The sequence below is a fragment of the Hyla sarda genome, chromosome 9 (assembly GCF_029499605.1).
Source record: "Hyla sarda isolate aHylSar1 chromosome 9, aHylSar1.hap1, whole genome shotgun sequence".
In the NCBI taxonomy this organism is placed as follows: domain Eukaryota; kingdom Metazoa; phylum Chordata; class Amphibia; order Anura; family Hylidae; genus Hyla; species Hyla sarda.
In genome coordinates, this window is record NC_079197.1 from 165,550,849 (window position 1) to 165,577,715 (window position 26,867).

The 26,867-nt window shown below is 40.9% G+C and overlaps 1 protein-coding gene across 1 annotated transcript; it reads left to right on the top strand.

The window, feature by feature from the left end:
• Positions 1-211: 211 nt before the first annotated feature.
• LOC130291996 (uncharacterized) lies at positions 212-22,345 on the top strand. The gene is made up of 7 exons (XM_056541427.1): positions 212-290; positions 5,595-5,630; positions 6,883-6,965; positions 12,306-12,659; positions 19,161-19,292; positions 20,678-20,695; positions 22,336-22,345. Exons 1-5 carry the CDS (start codon positions 212-214, stop codon positions 19,269-19,271), a joined length of 663 nt encoding a protein of 220 aa, XP_056397402.1. The 3' UTR covers positions 19,272-19,292; positions 20,678-20,695; positions 22,336-22,345.
• Positions 22,346-26,867: the final 4,522 nt, after the last annotated feature.

The window sequence follows — 26,867 nt, forward strand, 5'->3', positions numbered from 1 at the left end:
ATGTCGTCTGCTCCTCTTACTCATCCTATAGGTAAGGCAGATTATAAAGGTGCAGACGCTGCCCCATTACCACGAATCCTACAATAATACCGCACAAACATGCCAGCTCCAGCACAGACATCCTCCCAGGAATAGAGACAAGTCCCTGTGACTATAGAGGACGTTTATTGTGCATTTATATCTATTTAGTGCCTCTGCATTCTGCCTCTCCATGGAGCGCCTCTGTGCCCATCCTAAAGCTGCAGTGCTGCTCGCAGTGGCCTGGATGCTGATCGGTCTTCAGAATACAGGTAACAGTGATATAGGGGGGTGTTTCTCATTATGTTTGGAGGGGGGTGTCTATTTTTGGCGCAATTGTTTGGTGCAGCATTTTTTTGCGTCAAAATTGTGCACCTTTTAAAATAGAGAAATTTTTAAGGTGTTGTGCAGTAGTCAGTCTTTTGGATCGGTTTGTGCAGTGGTCATAAATTTACAATGTGCGTCTTTTTAAAAAGTCGCATCATTCTGGAGCAAGTAGCCCTCAAAAGGCGCAACCCTGCGCAACTCCAAACCACATTTAGAAAGGTGTCTGTGCAGAGAAATTATCGGACGCTGTATAATCTGCACCAAATCTGCAACAAAAGAGGCAAACCACAACCCCTTTGGATTAATTCCCCCATAGTGTACAAATATAGTGGTATTATTATTACTAGTGCTTTTATTATTATTATTATTATTACTATTATTATTGCTATTATTATTATTATTATGATGATTATTATTATTATTCCACTGTAGTAGCAGAAGTTTTGCTAGGCTGCTGTAGCACTGTTTTTATTATACTTAGTAGTAGTAGCAAAAAATGTTATCATTGTTATTATTGGTAATGGTGGTAGTAGTAGTAATAGACAAAAGGAATTGTCCAGCGAGGTAAAGTGCCAAAATCGTCTTTATTACGGTATATAAAAGCCAGAAAACAAGAATAAAGTAACGCGTTTCAGGTGTCCATCTGCACCCTTAACCGTACATGATTAAGGATGCAGATGGACATCTGAAACGCGTTTATTATATAAAAGCCAGCAAACAGGAATAAAGTAACGCGTTTCAGGTGTCCATCTGCACCCTTAATAGTACATGATTAAGGGTGCAGATGGACACCTGAAATGCGTTACTTTATTCCTGTTTGCTGGTTTTTATATAATAAATGCGTTTCATGTGTCCATCTGCACCCTTAATCATGTATGATTAAGGGTGCAGATGGACACCTGAAATGCATTACTTTATTCCTGTTTGCTGGCTTTTATATAATAAACGCGTTTCAGGTGTCCATCTGCATCCTTAATCATGTACAATTAAGGGTGTAAGATGGACACCTGAAACGCGTTACTTTATTCCTGTTTGCTGGCTTTTATATAATAAAGAAGATTTTCGCACTTTACCACGTTGGACAATTCCTTTTGTCTGCTACGCTGCTGTTGTGCCTACCACGGCACGGTCCGAGCGAGGGATGACTGCATGGTGAGCTGGATTTTGTCTAGTATTAGTAATAGTTGTAGTAGTAGTAGTAACAGTAGAAGGGATTGTAGAAAGAAGCTGATGTATATAATAATAATAATGATAATAATAATAATAAGAAGAAGAAGAAGAAGAATGATAATAACAACAATTATTATTATTATTATGCCATTGTAGCATGCAAGTGTTGCTAGGCAGCTTTAGTAGTGTCTCTATTATATTTAGTAGTAGGAGCAAAAATTATAATCATTGTTCTTATTATTAGTGAAAATGTTATTAGTAGTAGTAACAGTAGAAGGAATTGAAGCTGATGTATATTATTATTATTATCATTATTAATAACATCATCATTATTAATGGTAGTGGTAGTAGTTATAATAGTAATAGTTGTAGTTTTAGTAGTAGTATTAACAGTAAAAGGAATTTTATTAAAAGGCATATTATTATTATTATTATTATTATTAATAATAATAATAATAATAATAAGCAATTGTAGAATAAGTTTTGTTAGGCAGCTATAGTAGTGTCTCTAATATATTTATTAGTCGCACCAAAAATTATCATCATTGTAATTATTATTAGTAAAAGTTGTTGTAGTAGTAATAGTAAAAGGATTTGCAACAAGAAGATGATTTTTATTATAGTTTTTACTATTATTAATGGTTATAATATTAATAAGTAGTAGCAAGAATATGTTTTATTTTTTATGTTCTCTTATCGATATTGATATTTTTATAATTTAAATAAAATTGTGTCAGGAGTTTATTGTTCCGTTTATTTTTATATATATATAGTTTGTTGTTATTGTGATTATTATAACTGTTGTGTAATTATTTTTAGCAATAATATAATTTTATTGTTATAGTAGTAGTAGTAATAGCAGCAGCAGTAGCAATGAAAGTATTTATCGTTACCATTTCAGTAGCATTAGTAATATAGGGGGGAATTTATCATAGGTTTTGATCTGTCGCATTTGCTGTTTAGATGCTTTTTTGCTTTAGATGCTTTTTCTTGAATTGTGCAGCTCTGCCATAGTGGTCATGAATTTATCATGAGTGACTTATTGCACAATTTATTGCAAAGTCCTCAATTGTTCCCAAATCTACACCGGCCCAGACATGGCTTAAAAGACTGGATGTCCGGGCATGCTATGAGTTATAGTTTTGCAACAGCTGGAGGCACCATGATTGGAAAACACTGTCCTATAGTGTTGATCCTGAAGCAGAAATCAATTTTCTTCAAATTAGGAAAAAACAAATCCTTTCTGACTATAAATCTGGCACAATAAATCTGAGGAGCAATGACTATAACCTGTAATGTTATTACTCTCCAGAAATGTGTCCAGGCTCCTTCTCGTCTCTTTTATTGTGTTCACCATGACCACTTCCTCTGGTGGACAGTAATACAGTCTCACTGCTCTTACAGTAAAGAACCCCTGTCTGTGCTGGTGTAGAAACCTTCTTTCCTCTAGACGTAGAGGATGCCCCCTTGTTATAGATCCTGGGTATAAATAGATCCTGGGAGAGATCTCTGTACTGTCCCATGATATAGTTATACATAGTTCTTAGGTCTCCCCTAAGCCTTCTTTTTTCTGAACTGAATAACCCAAACTCTGATAATATCTATGGGTACTGTAATCCTACCATTCCCCGTATTACTCTGGTTGCCCGTCTTTGAACCCTCTCCAGCTCCACTGTATCTTTCTTGTACACTGGTGTCCAGTACTGTACACAGTATTCCATATGTGGTCTGACTAATGGTTTGTACAGTGGTAGAATTATTTCCTTGTCATGCCCATCTATCCCTCTTTTAAATGACCCTGCAATGCAGCTGCCTGACACTGGTCACCACAGTTACATTTACTATTAACTAAACCTCCTTTTCCATGTCAGTCTCGCCCATTGTTTTACCATTTAATACATATTCCCAGCCTGGATTTTTCCTCCTCATGTACATAACCTTACATTTATCAGTGTTAAACCTCATCTTCCACTTCTCAGCCTTCCGGCCTATCCAAATCCATTTTTAACAGTGCACTGTCCTCTATTGTGTTATCTACAATACACAGTGCAGTGTCCCCTATTGTGTTATCTACTACATACAATGTACTGCCCTCTATTGTGTTATCTACTATATACAGTCCATTGCCCTCTTTTGTGTTATCTTCTATACACAGTGTGTTGTCCTTTATTGTTTTATCTACTATATACAGTGCACTGTCCTCTATTGTGTTCTCTACTATATACAGTGCACTGTCCTCTATTGTGTTATATACTATACACAATGCTCTGTCCTCTATTGTGTTATCTACTATATACAATGCACTGCCCTCTATTGTGTTATCTACTATACACAATGCTCTGTCCTCTATTGTGTTATCTACTATACATAGTGCACTCTTCTCAATTGTGTTATCTACTGTACACTGTGTATTGTCCTCTGTTGTGTTATCTGCTATATACGGTGGACTTCCCTTTATTGTGTTATATACTATACACGATGCTCTGTCCTCTATTATGTTATCTACTTTACACAGTGCACTGTCCTCTACCGTGTTATATACTATACACGATGCTCTGTCTTCTATTGTGTTATCTACTATATACAGTGCACTTTCCTCTATTGTGTTATCTACTATACACAGTGCACTATCCTTTATTGTGTTATCTACTTTATACAGTGCACTGTTCTCTATTGTGTTACATACTATACACAATGCTCTGTCCTCCATTGTGTTATCTACTATACACAGTGCACTGTGCTCTATTGTACTATCTGCTATACATAGTGCTCTGTCCTCTCTTGTGTTCTATCCAGTCATGTCTATAGAGGTCATCCTGAGCAGTCATAACTATCATCCAGCCACGTTTTAATTATGCCCATATATTTTCCTACTCAGTCCAGTACATCCATTTTATTGGTCAGGCTTCTAGCATTAGTTAAAGGACATCTGTAGTGCAATATAACTTATCCCCTATCTGAAGAATAGGGGATAGTTATAGATCATGGGGGGGTCCGAGCGCTGGGGCCCCCTGGGATCTCCTGGACAGGGCCGCGGCAGTATGCTGGAAAGGGGGCGTTCCGTCCCCGCATGATGCGGCTGCCGACACGCCCCTTCATGTACCCCATAGAGATACATGGAGGGGGCGTGTCTGCCGTGAATTTCTGCTGACTGTCGCAGCCCTGTCCAGGAGATCCCGTGGGGCCCCAGTGCTCGGACCCCCCAAGGTCTATAACTTGTCCCCTATCTTTTGCATAGGGGATAAGTTATGCTGCGCTGGAGTACTCCTTTAGCATGCAGTATAGAGGTTTATAAATCTTATTTCTTTCAAAGGGGCATTTCCATCTCAACTAACTTTATACACCAAGGTAAATACAAATACAAGGCAAATACACTCATTTAGCAAATTTTCCTCCTCCTGAAATTCCTTTTCCTTTCTTACCCCTGTTAATGGCGCATTGCCTAGGTTTCCGACCACCTCTCCACTTTACAAAAGAATCTGCCTATCTATCTATCTATCTATCTATCTATCTATCTATCTATCAATGTCATATCTATCTCATATCTATCTATCTCATATCTATCTATCAATGTCATATCTATCTCATATCTATCTATCTCATATCTATCTCACATCTATCTATTATCTATCTATCTCATATCTATCTCATATCTATCTATCTCATATCTATCTATTATCTATCTATCTATCTATCTATCTGTCTGTCTGTCTGTCTGTCTGTCTACCTAGCTGTCTATCTGTCTAGCTACACACACACCAGCCTGAGCATTGCTTCTAGAGTGAAGCGGTGGTCTGTAACCTAGGCAATGAGCTGTCAACAAAGAGAAGAAAGGCTGGAATATCAGGAGGAAAAAAAAATGGCTAAACATACGTATTTGCAAAATTATTTATCTTGACATGCCCTCCAAGTTTAATTATGTGTATGAGATGGAAATACCCCTTTAAACATCTTATTAACTATTTAAACCCATTGCTAGTTACCACAGCCAGGTACAGTATTATGTCCCAGTTGTTGTTATTATTATTACTACTATTAGTAAACTGAAGGAGTTAAAACTGTTATTTTATTCCCACCAGGAGCGCAGACTACTCGCGTGTACAGAAACACAACAGGTAAGTGTAATGCCAAGAAACTAACCCTTATATGTGTGGGGGCAGACTGAGCTTATCATAGCCATCACTTACAACAGCTTTTTATAGCTGTCAGTTACATTATATAAAAATCTAAATTATTAATAAATGAATGATCAAAACTGTATTATTTGTTTTGACGCTCATCACTGGGTGGAGCCATTTGTACACCGCTGTATAAGTTTGTAAAGTCATGAAAAGGAATTTCATATGAGGTGTCCCGGTACCGCATCCTTTACGGTACCTGTATATAGGTCCCCATAGCCAGAGTCCCTAGGACGTCGGGGTCCTTCTTGTTTAGTCCACCCCTTGTCACCTCTCCTCTAGATATTAGTTATCTTACAGTTTACTCAGAATTTCTATAAATGTAATTGTACAAATGTATATAAGTGGTTAATTACCTGTACGGAGCGTAGAAGGGTCACGTGATCAGGTAAACTCTATGGTTTTTGCTTAAGGACCTTTGGAGGTCCCTATGACATACTGCGCCCACAATTCCTTGTAACAGTGAGTGACAGATATTCGGACCAATTGAAACAGCCCTGCCCCTGCCCATATAAGGGAGTGGCGGCCATGGCTCGCTCTCGTGTTCCCGGGCTTTGATGAGAGAAGGATCTGCGCTGCTGTCATCAGTGAGTTTAGGCCCGAGCCTTGCGGCAACGGCTGATCATTACCAAACCGTGAGTGTATCAATCCCTAAGCACTCTGCAGGATCACCGGACCTTATCTATCCCCTAAATCCGGATGGATCTTGGCAATTAACCCTAAATTCAGAGACTTATAAAACAAGTCAAGGTCCGCAACAACTGTCAGTCACTGAAGTGTATAGAGACTGTATTGATGAGACTGTTACTGTTCATTGGATGTATCGCAAGCCTTTAAGTAAAGTTTATCCAAGTTCAAGTTCAGCTATCTTGTGGACCTTCAGTCATTTTATGCACCTATCGTTACTGGGAAGGGCGGCGATAGGCCGGAGAATTACCTCAGCATACTAGCCCTCTTGCCTGGCATCACGAACTATAGGGTTAACCTTAACCCCTGATATACTAAAGCAAAACCCTGACTACATTACCCCTACCCCAGAGGACTAGCACACATACAGCAGAAGACAAGTCTCCAGTTCCTAGGAAACAGACCATGGAAATGATATTTGTGCGGATTCGGGTGGTGTATGGTTTATTAGTTTGTTCAATTTCACAACCTAGATGTTAATCATAAGTTGTTTTTTTTATAGGCCCTGTTCCAGGATGGGGTATTGCACTTTTAGTCATGCTGTCACTTTTGGCTGCTTTAATGCTGCTTGGCATAATCTTTCTAGTAAGTAGAAAAAAAGAGAACTATTTGCATTAATTATCCTTTAATGATAATGATATAATAGTTGTACATATTACCCATCAATAGTCTTTTTTAATGGTGTGAATGTGAGAGCAGCCACTTAGATGGCAGAACTCTATGTACCTGTAATTTAGTGTTTTCTTAAAAACATGTTGTTTAAAAACTTCTTCACATCCTTACATTATTATTAATTAATTTGAAACTTAAAGGGGTAATCCGCTGCTAGAAATGTTATCCCCTATCCAAAGGATAGGGGATCAATTGTCTGATTGCGGGGGTCCGGCCAATCTGTGCCAGATGACTGGAGACCACAGCCACCAAGCCCCCTCCATTCATGTCTATGGGAGGAGACGGGACCCCTACCATAGACATGAACGGAGGGGGCGTGGCTTGATATCACAAACATGGAAGCCCCAAGCTTTTGTGTTCATGAATGCTGCTTTGCTGGCCTGGAGATAGCGGGGGGTGCCAGTGGTCGAACCCCCCGCAATCAGACATGTTATCCTTTGGATAGGGGATAACATGTCTAGGGGTGGAGTAACCCTTTAAGACACCATGTCGTACATAATGGGGATCGTTCAGACTCAGAAGCTGGCACTAATTCACAGCAGAGTGACTCTCCACAATGCCTGAGATCACAGAAATCTCTGATCTTGTTTGTTTAGAGTCCTGGACACCGCTGACAGCTCTATACAGATGTTGGGGAGGGGAGTTATAGCTGTGGTCTAGGTCATGCAGCTTGCATGACTGAGAAATATCATTATAATAATAATAATAGTTATAAAAATTTTAAAAAAACATTGTTTGAGCTCCCACTCAAAGTACCCAGAAGGCATGATCTTTTTGTTATGTGCCTAGAGCAAACTATACCTCCCAACGTTTAATAAAAACAAAAGAGGGATTTCTAACCTAATGACACCTAGTCTACCCATTGAAATAACCAAAAAATAATAACAATGATAACATAATAAAAAGTAACCCTTTTGTTTACACTAGACTTTGCACTGACCAGGGGCAGCTATTAAACTAGACTGTGAACTGACCAGGGTCAGCAGATTCACTAGACTGTGGACTGACTAGGGGCAAAACATACACTAGACTGTGGACTGACCAGGGGCAGCTATTGCACTAGACTGTGGACTAACCAGGGGCAAAACATACACTAGACTGTGGACTGACCAGGGGCAGCAGATACACTAGACTGTGGACTGATCAGGAGCAGCAGATACACTAGACTGTGGACTGACCAGGGGCAAAACATACACTAGACTGTGGACTGACCAGGAGCAGCAGATACACTAGACTGTGGACTGACCAGGGGCAAAACATACACTAGACTGTGGACTGACCAGGGGCAGCAGATACACTAGACTGTGGACTGACCAGGGGCAAAACATACACTAGACTGTGGACTGACCAGGAGCAGCAGATACACTAGACTGTGGACTGACCAGGGGCAAAACATACACTAGACTGTGGACTGACCAGGGGCAGCAGATACACTAGACTGTGGACTGACCAGGGGCGACATTTACTCTACACTGTGCACTGACTGATGGCTTAGTGACAAATTCAGCAGTATTAGGCCAGCATTACGGTGCCTGAAATCTAAGACTTTTCTAGTAGATCCAATACCATTGAACAGGGTGTTATTGTTATACCCTATACCCTGCCACATAGCATTCATAAAAAGCATTGGAACTGAGTTTTTAAGAAGGAATCAAGATTTTTAAAGGATATTCCCATCTCAGACATGGCTAAAATGAGAATCCTCATCAGAATAGGAAGGCCACAAAAGTAGCTAAGCTGTCCTATACAATCTCAGTAACATCTGAGTTAAATAATCTGCCTAACATGTGGTTCTACACTGTTTCTACAACCTCATTTGTGTGTATGAGAGTTATGGAAACAACATAAATAGGTAAAACGGGCACTGTCAGATACAAAAGGTTTTAATATGTTGTAAATCATGCAAAATCAATTGGTTTTGCAATTGCTTTCATTAGAAAATTTTCAGTATTTCATACTGAAAAAGCCAGTTAAACAAACGCCCCCCCCCCCCCTGCCTGCTTGGACACATACTAGTCCTGCTGTGTCCATGAGTCATCACCCATATCATGGACACACTTCCTTGATTGACAGCTGTGAGCGCAGGGCTCAGAGCTGGAGGAAAAGTCCTCCCACTGTCAGCTTGTGTCCCGCTACTGTCAGTGAGGACAAGCTGGGAGTTGTAGTTTTGCTAATAGTAGGGGAGATGTAAGCAGACAGCATACTGAGGGAGGGGGCGGAGACCTGCACAGTGAGGCCACACCCCCTCCCTTTGAGAAGAAATCAGACTAGTGAGCTAAATTAAAAGTGCAATAAAAAAATAAATAAAGGTGCTCCCATACTCATCGACCTCTTCATAGGGTTATCAGTAGTTTAAAACTACTTACCGGTCCTTTTTGATGCCTTAGATGCAGCAGTCAACAGAAATCACAGCATCTTAGTTGTTTGATATAAAGATGGGGCCATGTTTGTCAGCCTGTTGGATTCCCATGATGTTTCCAATAGATTTCCATGTTAGATAGGGGTCTGACAAAAACACTTGGTCTTTCATTAATGTCTGCTTGTTAGTATAACATTGACAGGTAATAAAACTTTGAAAACGAAAGTATTTCAAAGAATTATAGCGGCGATCAAGCAATTCCTGCTTTATGTCGTGCTATGGGATAAAAAGTACAATTAAAATTTTATGCTAGGGACGTTAGGGACCCACTCTGAATAGGTGGCCTTGACGTGGCGAGTGGGCTTGTACTTTTTGATCAAAAATGTATACTAACAACCTGTTAGTTTTTGATATTATGCTGAGAAGCAATCAGATCATTATACAAGACTGTAGATGTGCACCATGTCTGTTTTCTACCCGAATTCAAAAAGTACAATTAAGTTGAATGAAATGGAATTAAAAAAAAGTTTCCCTTTTTAAAAAAAATAACAATGAAAACCTCCCTCCCCCAATTTAAATAACAAAAATATTTTTATAGTTCACCATACAAATAGTAAAAACTGCAAATAAAAGAAACACAAAAAAGCATTTCCTTCAAAAAACTGTATTATAATTAGTTCAGAAATATATATACTCCAAAATGTCACTAGTTAAACCCATTCCCCAAAAACATCTTTTTATTGTATGGATTTTGTGTTTTTTTGCATTTAAACCACCCCCTTCAATTCCAAAAAAATGTATAAATAAAATTATAAAAGCTAACCAATCAATTATAGCAGTGTGGCATGAGCATGATAGTGGCAGCATCACATGATAGAACACTGGCACACTGCGGCCACTGCACCCAGTGCCTGCACCAGGAGCAATCTAGAAAAATGTATGAAAATGGCGATGCAAACAGTGCTGCCTCATCAGTCACTCACAACATTTGTTGACCTGTGAATTCTGCACCCGTCCCAGTGAATGTGTATGGTATCCAGAGATGAGCAGCGAGGTAATAGGCAACTGTATACATTTTCTCTTGCTCACTATATTCTCTGGGCTGGGAACACTGTATCTGTCCAAACATATGTGCACCACAGCCTGAAAATGAGTGATGAATATTCACTGAGCGGCAAGGCTTATAATACTGTATGATTCACTGCTCAGTGAACAGGAACATGGAGCTTTGCAAGGAGTCCCTGCTCCTGTATATGCATTGGGCACAATCTTGGCACAAGAGTAGTGCACCGCGAATCATATTGGCAGGGCTACATCTGAAAGTAACTCAAAATTATGCCATTAAAATACAAAGCACAGGATTCCGCAGCGATAAAATAAAATAATTTTATGATTGCGAATGGAGAGCTTTTAATTAGAAGTGTGGAAGGGTGTGCAGTGTCAGGATGTGTATAGCATGGGGGGGGGGGGTGCAGTGTCGGGATGTGTACAGTGTGAGTGTGTGTGCAGTGTCAGGATTTGTACAGTGTGGGTGTGTGTGCAGTGTCAAAGTGTGTACAGTGTGGGTGTGTGTGTAGTGTCAGAGTGTGCACAGTGTGAGGGTGTCTGTGTACAGTGTGGGTGTGTTTGCAGTGTCAGGATTTGTACAGTGTGGGTGTGTGTGCAGTGTCAGGATGTGTACAGTGTGGGTGTGTGTGCAGTGTCAGGATGTGTACAGTGTGGGGGGTGTGCAGTGTCAGGATGTGTACTGTGTGTGTGTGTGTGTGTGTGTGTGCAGTGTCAGGATATGTACTGTGTGGGTGTGTGTGCAGTGTCAGGATGTGTACTGTGTGGGTGTGTGTGCAGTGTCAGGATGTGTACTGTGTGGGTGTGTGTGCAGTGTCAGGATGTGTACTGTGTGGGTGTGTGTGCAGTGTCAGGATGTGTACTGTGTGTGTGTGTGCAGTGTCAGGATGTGTACAGTATGAGAGAGTGTGAAGTGTCAGGATGTGTACAGTTTGGGAGGTTGTGCACAGTGTGGGTGTGTGTGTAGTGTCAGAGTGTGCACTGTGTGAGGGTGTCTGTGTACAGTGTGGGTGTGTGTCCAGTGTCAGGATGTGTACAGTGTGGGTTTGTGTGCAGTGTCAGAATGTGTACAGTGTGGATGTGTGTGCAGTGTCAGGAGGTGTACTGTGTGGGTGTGTGCAGTGTCAGGATGTGTACAGTGTGGGTGTGTGTGCAGTTTCAGGATGTGTACTGTGTAGGTGTGTGTGCAGTGTCAGGATGTGTACTTGTGGGTGTGTGTGCAGTGTCAGGATGTGTACTGTGGGGGTGTGTGCAGTGTCAGGATGTGTACAGTGTGGGTGTGTGTGCAGTGTCAGAATGTATACTGTGTGGGTGTGTGTGCAGTGTCAGGATGTGTACTGTGTGGGTGTGTGTGCAGTGTCAGGATACGTACAGTATGAGAGAGTGTGAAGTGTCAGGATGTGTACTGTGTGGGTGTGTGTGAAGTGTCAGGATGTGTACAGTTTGGGAGGTTGTGCAGTGTCAAAGTGTGTACAGTGGGTATGTGTGTAGTGTCAGAGTGTGCATAGTGTGAGGGTGTCTGCAGTGTGGGGGGGGTGTAGTGTGAAATGATGTCATGTTTAGACCAAATATTAGGAAACAGAGAGCTTACAATATTGCAGATAATTAAATGAATCAAGAATTAGGTACAGTAATGGGGATCACACCGACCCCACTGAATGATATTTGAAGATAAGCATATTTCCCAATAAATATTTGGATATTATTATAGTTACCATGGCTACTCAGCATTGTACAGGATACTTGGTGGCTTCCAAAGAATAGATCACTGCAGCAAAATGTCTTATGTGTTGTTGTTGGTAACTTCCAATCTGAATCTTCTCTTTCAGCCATTGTGGTGCCAAAATACAGAGAACGACTGCCAAGATGGAATATCCTTTTATTCCCCAAACATCTTGTGTAAGCCAAGAGGACCTTGTGATGAGCAATGTCAGCAGAGATCGTGCATTTCACCTAACATCGTGTTTAATACAAGTGACCCCTGTAATAGACAATGTGAGCCGATGCCCCGTACTTCTCCTATCATCATGTGTAAGCCAAGAGAACCCCGTACTGCAGAATCTTGTACTTCTCCTAGCATCTTGTTTAAGCCAAGAGAACCTCGTACTGTGGAATGTGAGGACAGATCTTTTACTTCTCCTAGCAACTTGAGTAAGCCAAGAGAACTCCGAGTCGAATGTGAGGTGGGATCCTGTGCTACTCCTAGCATTGTGTGTGTGCCACCAGAATATGAGGAGAGATCTTACTATTCCTCAGCCAGCACATGTCAACCTAGAGAAAACTGTAATGTACAATGTGAGGACAGCGAGGAAGAGAACTAGAAATATATATATATATATATATATATATATATATATATATATGATCACAATGGGGGAGATTTATCAAAACCTGTGCAGAGGAAAACTTGCCCAGTTGCCCATAGCAACCAATCAGCTTGCTTCTTTCATTTTCATGAAGGCCTGTGAAAAATGAAAGAAGCGATCTGATTGGTTGCTATGGGCAACTGGACAACTTTTCCTCTGCACAGGTTTTGATAAATCTCCCCCAATATGTTCTGCTCTTTAGTCTCACGGTTTGACTCTTCCAATGAGACATAATTCTATTATTTATTTCCTATTTTTATCCCTTATTCCATGCCTTCATATGTCTCTTTAACTAAAGTGTATCCTTCATGGAAAAGTGGAGATATTCCATGGCTCATATCATCCTACTGTAGCTCCTCCTTTTGAAAAAGTGGGTGGAGCATTGGGAAAACCTTTTTCCTGCAATTGAGCAGAATTTTCTGTGTTTGTTACCGATTCTAAGAAAAGATGACCCCTCTCCTTGCCTACCACTTACTTGCCAACCAACTTAAAGGGTTAATATGGACATTTAATAGAGACTTTGAACATGTCATAGAGGCTTTCATAAGTTCTGATCGATTAAAGGGGTACTCCAGCCCTAAGACATCTTATCCCCTATCCAAAGGATAGGGTATAAGATGTCTGACCACGGGGGTCCCACCGCTGGGGACCCCCGCAATCTTGCATTCGGGGCCGGAGTATCGTGACGTAATGACTCCGCCCCCGTGTGATGTCACTCCCCGCCCCCGCTATGCAAGTCTATGGGAGGGGGCGTGACGGCCGTCACGCCCCCTCCCATAGACTTGTATAGCGGGGCGGAGTCGTGACGTCACGATACTCCGGCTCCGTGGTCGGCACCCAGCAGTTTTTGAGCTGGCAGCGCGGCGTGCAGCTCAAAGAGGTGAGTGCCGAATGCAGGATTGCGGGGGTCCCCAGCGGCGGGACCCCCACGGTCAGACATCTTATCCCCTTAAGATGTCTTAGGGCTGGAGTACCCCTTTAAGGGTTTGGATGTTCAGACCCCCACCGATCGAACTGCTGTCCCCGATTCACAGCAACAGATGAATTCTATTGTAAGTCTATGAAGTCCATCTCCTGCAGGGAGCTGTGGAGAGAAATGCTCAACCAGAACTTTACCTGGTTCATTCCAGCAATCCGTGAGGGTCTGAACACCACGACCCTCACTGATCAAAACTTTTATAATGTCTTTATGATAGGTCAAAAGTTCAAAATGACAGAGAAACTTTATAGGTGAAGTCAGAGCTAAGATCTCAGACTTTAGGACAGGTTTCCATCTTCAACCCCTTCGCTATTGGCCACATACTGTATAGTGGACAAACAGCTGGGATCAAACTTACCTCCAAATCTGGCCTCTGACTTTGGCATCCAGGCAGTTAAAAGCTGTACGCCAGTCAGTTCCAGTAACTTGTCCTTGAGAAGATCTCCAGGTCAGCCATTTTTATAATCCAACCCCGCCGCAATGAAAAAAAAAAAATTTAAAAAGTTTTATTAGTCAGGATATGGTGATGCAAAGCAATAAAATAAATAAAAAACATTTAGTAGGAAAACAAAAATCAATTTGAAGCAGATGGAATTCACAAGCCTGTGTAGTCTTCTCAAATTTATCCATAACATCTAGCTAATTTTTGTCTGGCGTTCCCCTTTAAGTAGAGACTAAAAAGTGGTGACAAGTCCACTTTAAATTTTTAACTTTTTGTTACTGTCATTTCCAAAAACTTTTAACATGTCACCCAAATATGTCAAACTTTTTGATTGGTCGGTTTCTCCGTCCTGAGACCCCCATTGACCCGCACAGGCATGTGTTACAGTCCCGGGCTTAAAGGGGTACTCCGGTCCTAATTCATCTTATCCCCTATGCAAAGGATTGGGGATAAGAAGTCTGACCGCGGAGGTCCCGCCACTGGGGACCCCCGAAATCTTGCACCTCTTTGAGCTGCACGCCACGCTGCCAGCTCACAAACTTCTGGGTGCCAACCACGGGGCCAGAGTATAGTGACGTCACGTGCCGCCCCCGCTATGCAAGTCTATGGGAGGGGGCGTGACGGCCGTCACGCCCCCTCCCATAGACTTGCATAGCGGGGACGGGGGGTGATGTCACACGGGGGCGGAGTCGTGATGTCACGATACTCCGGCCCCGTGGTCGGCATCTTATCCCCTATCCTTTGGATAGGGGATAAGATGTCTTAGGGCCGGAGTACCCCTTTAATGCTCAGTTGATCTCATTGAAAGGGAATTGCTGCGTAGCCTTATAATGGAGCCCATGTCCTGCAGAGAGACGGATCTTAAAGGGGTTATCTAGGAACAGAAAAACAATTTTCTTCCAAAAACAGCACCAACCATGTCCTCAGGTTATATGTGGTATTACAAATCACCTCCATTCACTTCGAAGGAAATGAGCTGCAATACCACAGACAACCTACGGTTGGGAGTGGTGCTATTTTTGGAAGAAATCATCTCTGTTTTTCTAATCCTAAATAACCACCTTATACTGTTGCCAGCCTGCAAAGGACACAGTTAAATGACTAGTCCGGTTCTGCCCCATATGTCCATTTGGTCACTGACTATCACTGTTTCCTATGTTCTATGATTTATTTCTTTATTATTCACACCATTATTATAGAAGGTCTGGGGATTTTTTTTTTACTTTCTTATTTAAAATTTTTGTAGATTATTTTGTATTTTGGGTTTTATGTAATGTTTATGTTATGTGTTCTATACCTGTAAATATGTGTTATCTAACTTTTAAATCCAATAAATTGTACCCAGAAGCCCCCTGTATTTTTGTTTATACTCTATAATGTGTGGGTGTCATCATTGTGACATAAAAGTAGACCGTGTGGGGAGAAGTGGTCCAGTCCTACTTGGCCGCATCCTTATTGCTTGTTGGAGGCTGAGAACCGGGGTACGAGTGGGAAAAGCTGTCTTATCCAAACCTCAGCATGGTTAGACCCCCACAGATTTAACATTAAAGGGGTACTCCCGTGGAAAACTTTTTTTTTTTTCGTAAATTTTTTTGTAAATTTTTTTTTTGTAAATTACATCTATTAAAAAAATCTTAATCATTCCATTACTTATTAGGGGCTGTATACTACAGAGGAAAGGTTTTTCTTTTTGGATTTCTCTTACGTCACGACCACAGTGCTCTCTGCTGACCTCTGCTGTCCATTTTTGGAAATATCCAGAGGAGGAGAAAATCCCCATAACAAACATAGGCTGCTCTGGACAGTTCCTAAAATGGACAGCAGAGGTCAGCAGAGAGCACTGTGGTCGTGACATAAGAGAAATCGAAAAAGAAAAACATTTCCTCTGTAGTATGCAGCCCCCAAAAAGTACTGGAAGGATTAAGAATTTTTAAATAGAAGTAATTTACAAATCTGTTTAACTTTCTGGCATCAGTTGATAAAAAAAAAAAGTTTTCCATGGGAGTACCCCTTTAATGGGAAACCTGATGATATGCCACCAATTTAATTTAGGACTGGATAGCCCCTTTAAAACCATGTGATCTACAGAGCAGGAACCATTGGACGCTGCAGTCATGTGACTGTTATACAATAAGGGATGTGACATCATGGATTTGGGGTCCTGGGAAGGTTTAAAAAGCACAATGTTTAAAAAAGAACATAACCGATACACAAATATGCATCAAAAATAAAAAGTCTTTAACAGAATCTCCTACTATTTTGTGTCTATAGCTCCTACCTAGATCTATATGTCTTTCTGGTCATAGACTCCAAATAAAGGTCCTTTGGTCATGTTTTACCTTTTTCCACCTATCCCTCTTTTACTGTCTATAGATTATCCAAAACAGTGGTAGAGACATTGGTATAACAGGAACGATAAGACTACGCTTAAAGGGGTACTCCGGTGGAATTTTTTTTTTTTTAAATCAACTGGTGCCAGAAAGTTAAACAGATTTGTAAATTGCTTCTATTAAAAAAAATCTCTACCCTTCCAGTACTTTTTAGCAGCTGCATGCTACAGAGGAAATTCTTTTCTTTTTGAATTTCTTTTTTGTCTTGTCTACAGTGCTCTCTGCTGACACCTGATGCCCGTATGAGGAACTGTCCAGAGCAGGAGAAAATCCCCATAGCAAACCTATGCTGCTCTGGACAGTTCCTGGCATGGACAGAAGTGTCAGCAGAGAGCACTGTGGACAAGACAAAAAAGAAATTCAAAAGGAAAAGAATTTCCACTGTAGCATAAAGCTGCTAAAAAGAACTGGAAGGGTAAAGATTTTTTTTTTATGGAAATAATTTACAAATCTGTTTAACTTTCCGGCACCAGTTGATTTAAAAAAAAAATGCTTTCCACTGGAGTACCCCTTTAAGTATGGTTTGTAGTCTGTAACCATGGAGACCCATGGTTCTACATAGTGCTGTATTCACATAGGAGTTTTCGCATGGTTTCTCAATCATGTTATGTACACACATGTCCGGTTGTCCGGTTACGTTAAACTTATCCCCCATTCACAGGTTAGGGCAGTGTTTTCCAACCAGGGTGCCTCCAGCTGTTGCAAACTACAACTCCCAGCATGCCCTAAAACTTGCAACAGATGGAGCAGTGTTTTTCAACCAGGGTGCCTCCAGCTGTTGCAAAACTACAACTCCCAGCATGCCTTTGGCTTTCCGGAAATTCTAAGAGTTGTAGTTTTGAGGGACTTTGGTTTAGGTGCAATAGGGCCTGTCTCTTAAAGGGGTACTCCGGTGGAAAACTTTTTTTTTTTATCAACTGGTGCCAGAAAGTTAAACAGATTTGTAAATTACTTCTATTAAAAAATCTTAATCCTTCCAGTACTTATTAGCTGCAGAATACTACAGAAGAAATTCTTTTCATTTTGGAACACATTGGAGGAGATTTATCAAAACCTGTCGAGAGGAAAAGTTACCGAGTTGCCCATAGCAACCAATCAGATCACTTCTTTCATTTTTTCAGAGACCTTTTCAGAAATAAAAGAAGTGATCTGATTGGTTGCTATTGGCAACTTGGCAACTTTTCCTCTAGACAGGTTTTGATAAATCTCCCCCCTTGCTCTCTGCTGACATCTCTGTCCATTTTAGAGCAGCATATGTTTTCTATGGGGATTTTCTCCTACTCTGGACAGTTCTTAAAATGGACAGAGATGTCAGCAGAGAGCACTGTGCTCGTGATGTCAGCAGAGAGCTCTGTGTTCCAAAAAAAAGAAGAAGAATTTCCTCTGTATTCAGCAGCTAATAAGTACTGGAATAAGTACTGGAAGAATTAAGATTTTTTAATAGAAGTAATTTACAAATCTGTTTAACTTTCTTGCACCAGCTGATTTTTAAAAAAAAAATTGTTTTCCACCGGAGTACCCCTTTAACTCAGAATGCTCTGGTCCCCGCCTTTCAAAGCGAACTAGTCTGGTCTGCAACCATAAAAATACAGATGCAAAATCTCTGGTCATAGTAACATTTCTGTGAAAATGGACTTTACACTAGTGTTGCTCGCGAATATTCGCTATACGAATTTTATTCGCGAATATCGCGATATATATTCGTAATTACGAATATTGTTTTTTTTTTTTTGCAGTACACATCACAGTGATCATCCCTCTCTGCTTCCAGCTTGTGTGGTGTAAAGAAGGCTCTAATATTACTGTGTGAGACTGGTGTGCAAATTTTCGCATATGCGATTTTTTGCTTAGGTAAATTTTGTATATGCAAATTTTCGCATATGCGAATATGCGCATATGCGAAAATAAAACGAGAATATTACAAATATGCGCATATTCGCGAATATATGACGAATATTCGTCCATATATTCGCAAATATTCACGAATTCGAATATGGCCTATGCCGCTCAACACTACTTTACACAACAGCATTTCCGAGCGGAATCTGGTACAAAAATGATTTTGCCATTGTTTTCATTGTCTACCCTATAATTTTCATGGGAAACATTCCGCTGAGTGAACATACCCTCATTGGGCTTAAAAAATTGCCATAAAATGCCTAAAAAAAACGGTATAAATGGCATGTGTTTTTTTTTTTATCAAAAAAGCTGTAATCACACTAACTCCATGTTATTATCCCCTCTCTGTGACCCATGTGACCACGTTACCCCATTAATTACTGTCATTATAATGGCACCATGTCAACCGGGATAATTTGGGCCTGTGCTCCGACCTCAGATATCTGGAGATATGAGGAATCACTGTAGAGTATTAATGATTATTATAGTCATCTGCTGGAACTTTCTGGTGTGATAGTTATCTGTGGTGACACATTGGGTAGGCGCGTTGTCATTTGGGTTATAATGGTATATTGTGCCAAGTTATATATATAACCGCGTGTCTTTAGGAAATCTTGGTAGAACCTTCATTAGTTCCTGAGAGAACTTCCCAAGCTCTCCCACCACCATGGCATCAGGACTTTACAAGGCTCCACAATGGATGCTGCCCGTCATGGTGATACTGAGTCTCCCAATGTCAGGTAAGAAGAAAGGTTGTGATACATATACAGCTGTGCACAACCAAGGGAAAAACTCCACATAAATCCCCTTAAAGGGGTACTCCCCTGGAAAATATTTTTTTAAATCAACTGGTGCCAGACAGTTAAACAGATTTGTAAATGACTTCTATTTAAAAATCTTAATCCTTCCAGTACTTATCAGCTTCTATTTGCTCCACAGGAAGTTCTTTTCTTTTTTGAATTTCCTTTCTGTCTGACCACAGTGCTCTCTGCTGACACCTCTGTCCATTTTAGGAACTTTCCACAGTAGGAACAAATTCCCATAGCAAACCTCTCCTGCTCCGGACAGTTCCTAAAATGGACAGAGGTGTCAGCAGAGAGCACTGTGATCAGACTGAAAAGGAAATTCAAAAAGAAAATAACTTCCTGTGGAGCAAATAGAAGCTAATAAGTACTAGAAGGAATAGGATTTTTAAATAGAAGTCATTTACAAATCTGTTTAACTTTCCAGGGAGTACCCCTTTAATGGACTATTCACACGTACAGTATTCTGCGCAGATTTGATGCGCAGGATTTTCTGCTGCAGATTTCAATGTAAACTGAATGACTGAACAAAGCTTGAAATCCTGCGCATCAAATCTGTGCAGAATACTGTACGTGTGAAAAGACCCTAAGGCAAAATCTTTTTTCTGGCGTTTTTTGACTTTCAGTCTTGGCAAATTTTTTTGGGGTGTTTTTTTCCCCTGTGTTTTTATCATGACAGGTCATATGATTGTTTCATCACAAAAGGATTTCCATTGAAGAAAGTCTTCACTTAAAGGGGTACTCCGCTGCTCAGAGTTTGGAACAAACTGTTCCGAACGCTGGAGCCGGGAACTTGTGATGTCATAGCCCCGCCCCTTCATTGTGTAATGCCCCGCCCCCTCAATGCAAGTCTATGGGAGGGGGCGTGACGGCTGTCACGCCCCCTCCCATAGACTTGTACTGAGGGGGCGGGGCATGATAGCATGATGGGGTGGGGCTATGATGTCACAAGCTCCCCTTTAAGTAAGTTTTTTTTATTTATTTATTTTTTCTTAGTTTTTTTTGCAAAAACGCCCCAAAAACACCACAAACGCCACACAGCATTTTTTGGCCAGATCTTAGCTGAAAGTCAAAAGGGATTTGAAAAATGTCAAACCCACTTGGCATATATATATAAATATATATATATATATATATATATATATATATATATATATATATATATATATTATTATATATATATTTTTTTCACTTATCTTTATTGTTTTTCTGCCGTTTTGGACCCGGTGGCAGTTTTCCCTAGGGAGCTCTAGGGAATTGAAATGTTTTGCCTAAATAATGCATTATATTTATCATTTTTGTTTTCTTGTATCTTTTCACAGTGATGCTGCAGAACTCAAGTAAGTACCTACTAAAAAACGTTTTATATCACTATATAATACAGTACTGTAAGAAGGAGGACACTAGGGGCAATCTTGTGGGAGAAAAATACAGGAAAAAAAATATTAATTTTTCTCAAAATAATTGAATAATCTTGTACTTTTTGCTGTAATAAATTGTTTGATTTGTGAATTGATTCAATGTTAATTGGACGCCTATCGGTTAATTTTTTTTAAGTTACAGATTTCGGTAAATCCAAAACCTTTAGCATTTACTGCCAACAGTTCGTTCAAAATGGCAGCTGCTATATTAAAGATCAGAAGAAATGTTAGGGGTTAAGTATGGGTTAGGTTCATTCTGTCTTTGAGTTGAAGAACTTGAAAGGGGATAGAGTTAGGGAGTGCGACATTAAAGGGGTATTCCAGGCAAAAACTTTTTTTTAATATATCAACTGGCTCCGGAAAGTTAAACAGATTTGTAAATTACTTCTATTAAAAAAATCTTAATCCTTCCAATAGTTATTAGCTTCTGAAGTTTTTTGTCTAACTGCTCAATGATGATGTCACGTCCCGGAGGCTGTGCATGATGGGAGAATATCCCCATAGGAGCTACACAGCTCCCGGGACGTGAGTCATCAGAAAGCAGTTAGACAGAAAACAGCAACTCAACTTCCGAAGCCAATAACTATTGGAAGGATTAAGATTTTTTAATAGAAGTAATTTACAAATCTGTTTAACTTTCCGGAGCCAGTTGATATATATATATATATATATATATATATATATATATATATAAAAAGTTTTTGCCTGGAATACCCCTTTAACCCTATTGCCAAGACAGCATAATCCTGACCCTGACCCTAATGTCAAGACTGCATAACCATAACCCTGATTCGTACACCAAGACAGCTTTACCCTAACAATGATTCTAACACCTAGACAGCATTACCCTTACCTTGACCCTAACACCAACGGCTGTTCTGGCATGCTGGGAGTTGTAGTTTTTCAACATCTAGAGATCCACCCACCACAGTTTGGAAACCACCGATTTAGAGGGAAAAAAAAACTGACTCTTGGGAGGCTAAATGGGTAATCCGTTGGATTTGTTTTATGTTTTTTTTTAAATCAACTGGTGCCAGAAAATTACTTCTATTAAAAAATCTTAATCCTTTCAGTACTTATTAGCTGCTGAATACAACAGAGAATTTTTTTTTTAATTTTTGGAACACAGAGCTCTCTGCTGACACCTCTGTCCATTTTAAGAACTGTCCAGAGTCGGAGAAAATCCCCATAGAAAACATATGCTGCTCTGGACAGTTCCTAAAATGGACAGAGATGTCAGCAGAGAGCACTGTGCTCGTGATGTCAGCAGAGAGCTCTGTGTTCCAAAAAGAAAAGAATTTCCTCTGTAGTATTCAGCAGCTAATAAGTACTGGAAGGATTAAGATTTTTTAATAGAAGTAATTTTCAAATCTGTTTAACTTTCTGGCACCAGTTGATTTTAAAAAAAAGTTCTTCACTGGAGTACCCCTTTAATGCTGTATACACATCCAAGCTTTATACCCCAGTATACTATGTACTGTGTACCAATTTATTTATTTTTTTTCAATTTTTTTAATTGCGAACTAAATTTGTTTTTGCTTCTCTCCCTATTTTTCCAGCTTCAACTGCAGGTATGTAAAAAAATAAATAAATAAAAAAAAAAATTATACAATTAAAATTGGTGCTATATTGGGCTGAAGAGTGCAAAAATTCTAATGTAAATCAAATCAAGGTAATAAGTATGGACAAATTCTGACTTTCCTTTGCTTAAAGTGTTATACTCTTTACTGTATATAACTCTCATTACCATCAATGGGAGTTACGCAAACTGTGTAAAGAAGCCAGCTTGGATGATTTTGGCTTCCTGGCCACTTCCGGTGGCCACAAACGGGCTGGAGGGGTTTAGGGAGCCCTAGACCATCAGTATCACCTTGTTTTAGCAGCATTTAGAGATATGCTTTACAGCAATCCCCAAGGATCTCGACAACAATAGACTAAAGCTGACCCATTGTTATGACTAGGAAAGGTGTCTGGCCGTGCTCTGTAATCTTTGCATAGGGCATTCTAGAGGAAGGGGGAGGCTGAGCTAAGAGCAACAGCTGTCGTGTGTACTTCTGTTCTCTATACACTGGTGTCACCTCTCACTGTAATCCTGTCTGTGATGATAAGGAGGACACTGCTGGGCAGTGATTTGTACAGACCAGGAAGCCTGCAAGATTTAAGGAATATTTTAAAATATCGATAATAGAATTGAAAACATCACCAAAAAATCTTTAAAAATAATGTTAAAGGGGTACTCCGGTGGAGAGCATTTTTTTTAGGTCTTCATAAGTCAACTGGTGCCAGAAAGTTAAACAGATTTGTAAATTACTTCTATTGAAAAATCTTTACCCTTCCTGTACTTTTTAGCAGCTGTATGCTACAGAGGAAGTTCTGTTCTTTTTTAATTTCATTTTTTATCTTGTCAACAGTGCTCTCTGCTGACACCTGATGCCCGTATCAGGAACTGTCCAGAACAGGAGAAAATCCCCATAGCAAACCTATGCTGCCCTGGACAGTTCCACGGACAGAGGTGTCAGCAGAGAGCACCGTGGGCAAGACAAAAAAGAAATTCAAAAATAACAGAATTTCCTTGGTAGCATACAGCTGCTAAGAAGTACTGGAAGGATTAAGATTTTTTTTTATAGAAGTAATTAAATTTACAAATCTGTCTAACTTTCTGGCACCAGTTGACTTAAGACCTAAAAAAAATGTTTTCCACCGGAGTACTCCTTTAACATAAAAACCTGATTTGAATAATAGGTCATTTTCTGATAACACATTTAAGATCTATTAGACATTTATCGGACATTTATGGCATATTCCTTGGACATGCCACAAATATCCAGTTGGGAATATTTCTATTTCACACATTTAACCCCTTCAGGACGGAGCCCATTTTGGCCTTAAGGACCGGAGCGTTTTTTGCACATCTGACCACTGTCACTTTAAACATTCATAACTCTGGAATGCTTTTAGTTATCATTCTGATTCCGAGATTGTTTTTTCGTGACATATTCTACTTTAACATAGTGGTAAAATTTTGTCGATACTTGCATCCTTTCTTGGTGAAAAATCCGTAAATTTGATGAAAAATTTGAAAATTTTGCATTTTTCTAACTTTGAAGCTCTCTGCTTGTAAGGAAAATGGATATTACGAATACATTTTTTTTGGTTCACATATACAATATGTCTACTTTATATTTGCATCATAAAATTGATGAGTTTTTACTTTTGGAAGACACCAGAGGGCTTCAACGGTCAGCAGCAATTTTCCGATTTTTCACAACATTTTCAAACTCAGTATTTTTCAGGGACCAGTTCAGGTTTGAAGTGGATTTGAAGGGTCTTCATATTAGAAATACCCCATAAATGACCCCATTATAAAAACTACACCCCCCAAAGTATTCAAAATGACATTCAGTAAGTGTTTTAACCCTTTAGGTGTTTCACACGAATAGCAGCAAAGTGAAGGAGAAAATTCACAATCTTCATTTTTTGCACTTACATGTTCTTGTAGACCCAATTTTTGAATTTTTACAAGGGGTAAAAGGACAAAATTTTTACTTGTATTTGTAGCCCAATTTCTCTAGAGTAAGCACATACCTCATATGTCTATGTAAATTGTTCGGCGGGCGCAGTAGAGGGCTCAGAAGGGAAGGAGCGACAAGGGGATTTTGGAGAGTACGTTTTTCTGAAATGGTTTTTGGGGGGTATGTCACCTTTAGGAAGCCCTTATGGTGCCAGAACAGCAAAAAAAAACCACATGGCATACCATTTTGGAAACTAGACCCCTCGGGGAACGTAACAAGGGATAAAGTGAACCTTAATACCCCACAGGTGTTTCACGACTTTTGCAAATGTAAAAAAAAAAAAAAAAAATTTTACCTAAAATGCTTGTTTTCCCAAAATGTTTTAATTTTTAAAAAGGGTAATAGCAGAAAATACCCCTAAAAATTTGAAGCCCAATTTCTCCCGATTCAGAAAACACCCCATATGGGGGTGAAAAGTGCTCTGCTGGCACACTACAGGTCTCAGAAGAGAAGGAGTCACATTTGGCTTTTTGAAAGCAAATTTTGCTCTGGGGGCATGCCGCATTTAGGAAGCCCCTATGGTGCCAGGACAGCAAAAAAAAAACCACATGGCATATCATTTTGGAAACTAGACCCCTCGGGGAACGTAACAAGGGGTTAAGTGAACCTTTATACTCCACAGGTGTTTCACAACTTTTGCATATGTAAAAAAAAAAAAAAAATTTTTTTTACCTAAAATGCTTGTTTTCCCAAAAATTTTACATTTTTAAAAAGGGTAAAAGCAGAAAATACCCCCCAAAATTTGTAACACAATTTCTCCCGAGTACGGCGATACCCCATATGTGGCCCTAAACTGTTGCCTTGAAATACGACAGGGCTCCAAAGTGAGAGCGCCATGCGCATTTGAGGCCTAAATTAGGGATTGCATAGGGGTGGACATAGGGGTATTCTACGCCAGTGATTCCCAAACAGGGTGCCTCCAGCTGTTGCAAAACTCCCAGCATGCCTGGACAGTCAACGGCTGTCCGATAATACTGGGAGTTGTTTTGCAACAGCTGGAGGCTCCGTTTTGGAAACAGTGGCGTACCAGACGTTTGTCATTTTTATTTGGGAGGGGAGGGGGGCTGTGTAGGGGTATGTGTATATGTAGTGTTTTTTACTTTTTATTTTATTTTTTGTGTTAGTGTAGTGTAGTGTTTTTAGGGTACAGTCGCACGGACGGGGGTTCACAGTAGTTTCTCGCTGGCAGTTTGAGCTGTTGCAGAAAGTTTGCGGCAGCTCAAACTTGCAGCCAGATACTTACTGTAATCCTCCGCCCATGTGAGTGTACCCTGTACGTTCACATTGGGGGGGGGACATCCAGCTGTTGCATAACTACAACTCCCAGCATGCCCGTTGGCTGTCGGTGACTGCTGAGAGTTGTAGTTTTGCAACAACTGTAGGCACACTGGTTATGTATCACTGAGTTTGTGACCTAACTCAGTGTTTCACAACCAGTGTGCCTCCAGCTGTTGCAAAACTACAACTCCCAGCATGTACGGTGCATGGTGTACGGTGACTGCTGAGAGTTGTAGTTTGCAATAGCTGGAGGCACACCGGTCGTGAAACACTGAGTTAGGTAAAAAAAAACTCTGAGTTTCACAACCAGTGTGCCTTCAGCTGTTGCAAAACTACAACTCTCAGCAGTCACCGACAGCCAACGGGCATGCTGGGAGTTGTAGTTATGCAACCAGCAGATGCACCACTACAACTCCCAGCATGCACTTTAGCTGTTTGTGCAAGCTGGGAGTTGTAGTTACACAACAGCTGAAGGTACACTTTTCCATAGAAAAAATGTGCCTCCAGCTGTTGCAAAACCATAAGTCCCAGCATGCCCATAAGGGAATGCTGGGAGTTGTGGTGGTCTGCCTCCTGCTGTTGCATAACTACAGCTCCCAGCATGCCCTTTTAGCATGCTGGGAGCTGTTGCTAAGCAACAGCAGGAGGCTGTCACTCACCTCCAACGATCCACGCCGGAGAGTCAGTCCCGCCGCCGCCGCTGCTCCTGGGGCCCCGATCCCAACATTAACGCCGGGGATCGGGGTCCCCAGCACCCGGGGATCGGGGTCCCCAGCACCCGGGGTGCACGTCCCGCACCCGCTCACGTCCTCCGGAAGAGGGGCGGAGCGGGTGCGGGAGTGACACCCGCAGCAGGCGCCCTGATTGGTCGGCCGGTAATCCGGCCGACGAATCAGGGCGATCGTGAGGTGGCACCAGTGCCACCTCACCCCTGCAGGCTCTGGCTGTTCGGGGCCGTCGGAGACGGCCCCGAACAGCCAGTAATTCCGGGTCACCGGGTCACTGGAGACCCGATTGACCCGGAATCGCCGCAGATCGCTGGACTGAATTGTCCAGCGATCTGCGGCGATCGCCGACATGGGGGGGCATAATGACCCCCCTGGGCGATATGCCGGGATGCCTGCTGAACGATTTCAGCAGGCATCCGGCTCCGGTCCCCAACCGGCTAGCGGTGGGGGACGGAATTCCCACGGGTGTATGGATACGCCCTCGGTCCTTAAGGACTCGGGATGCAGGGCGTA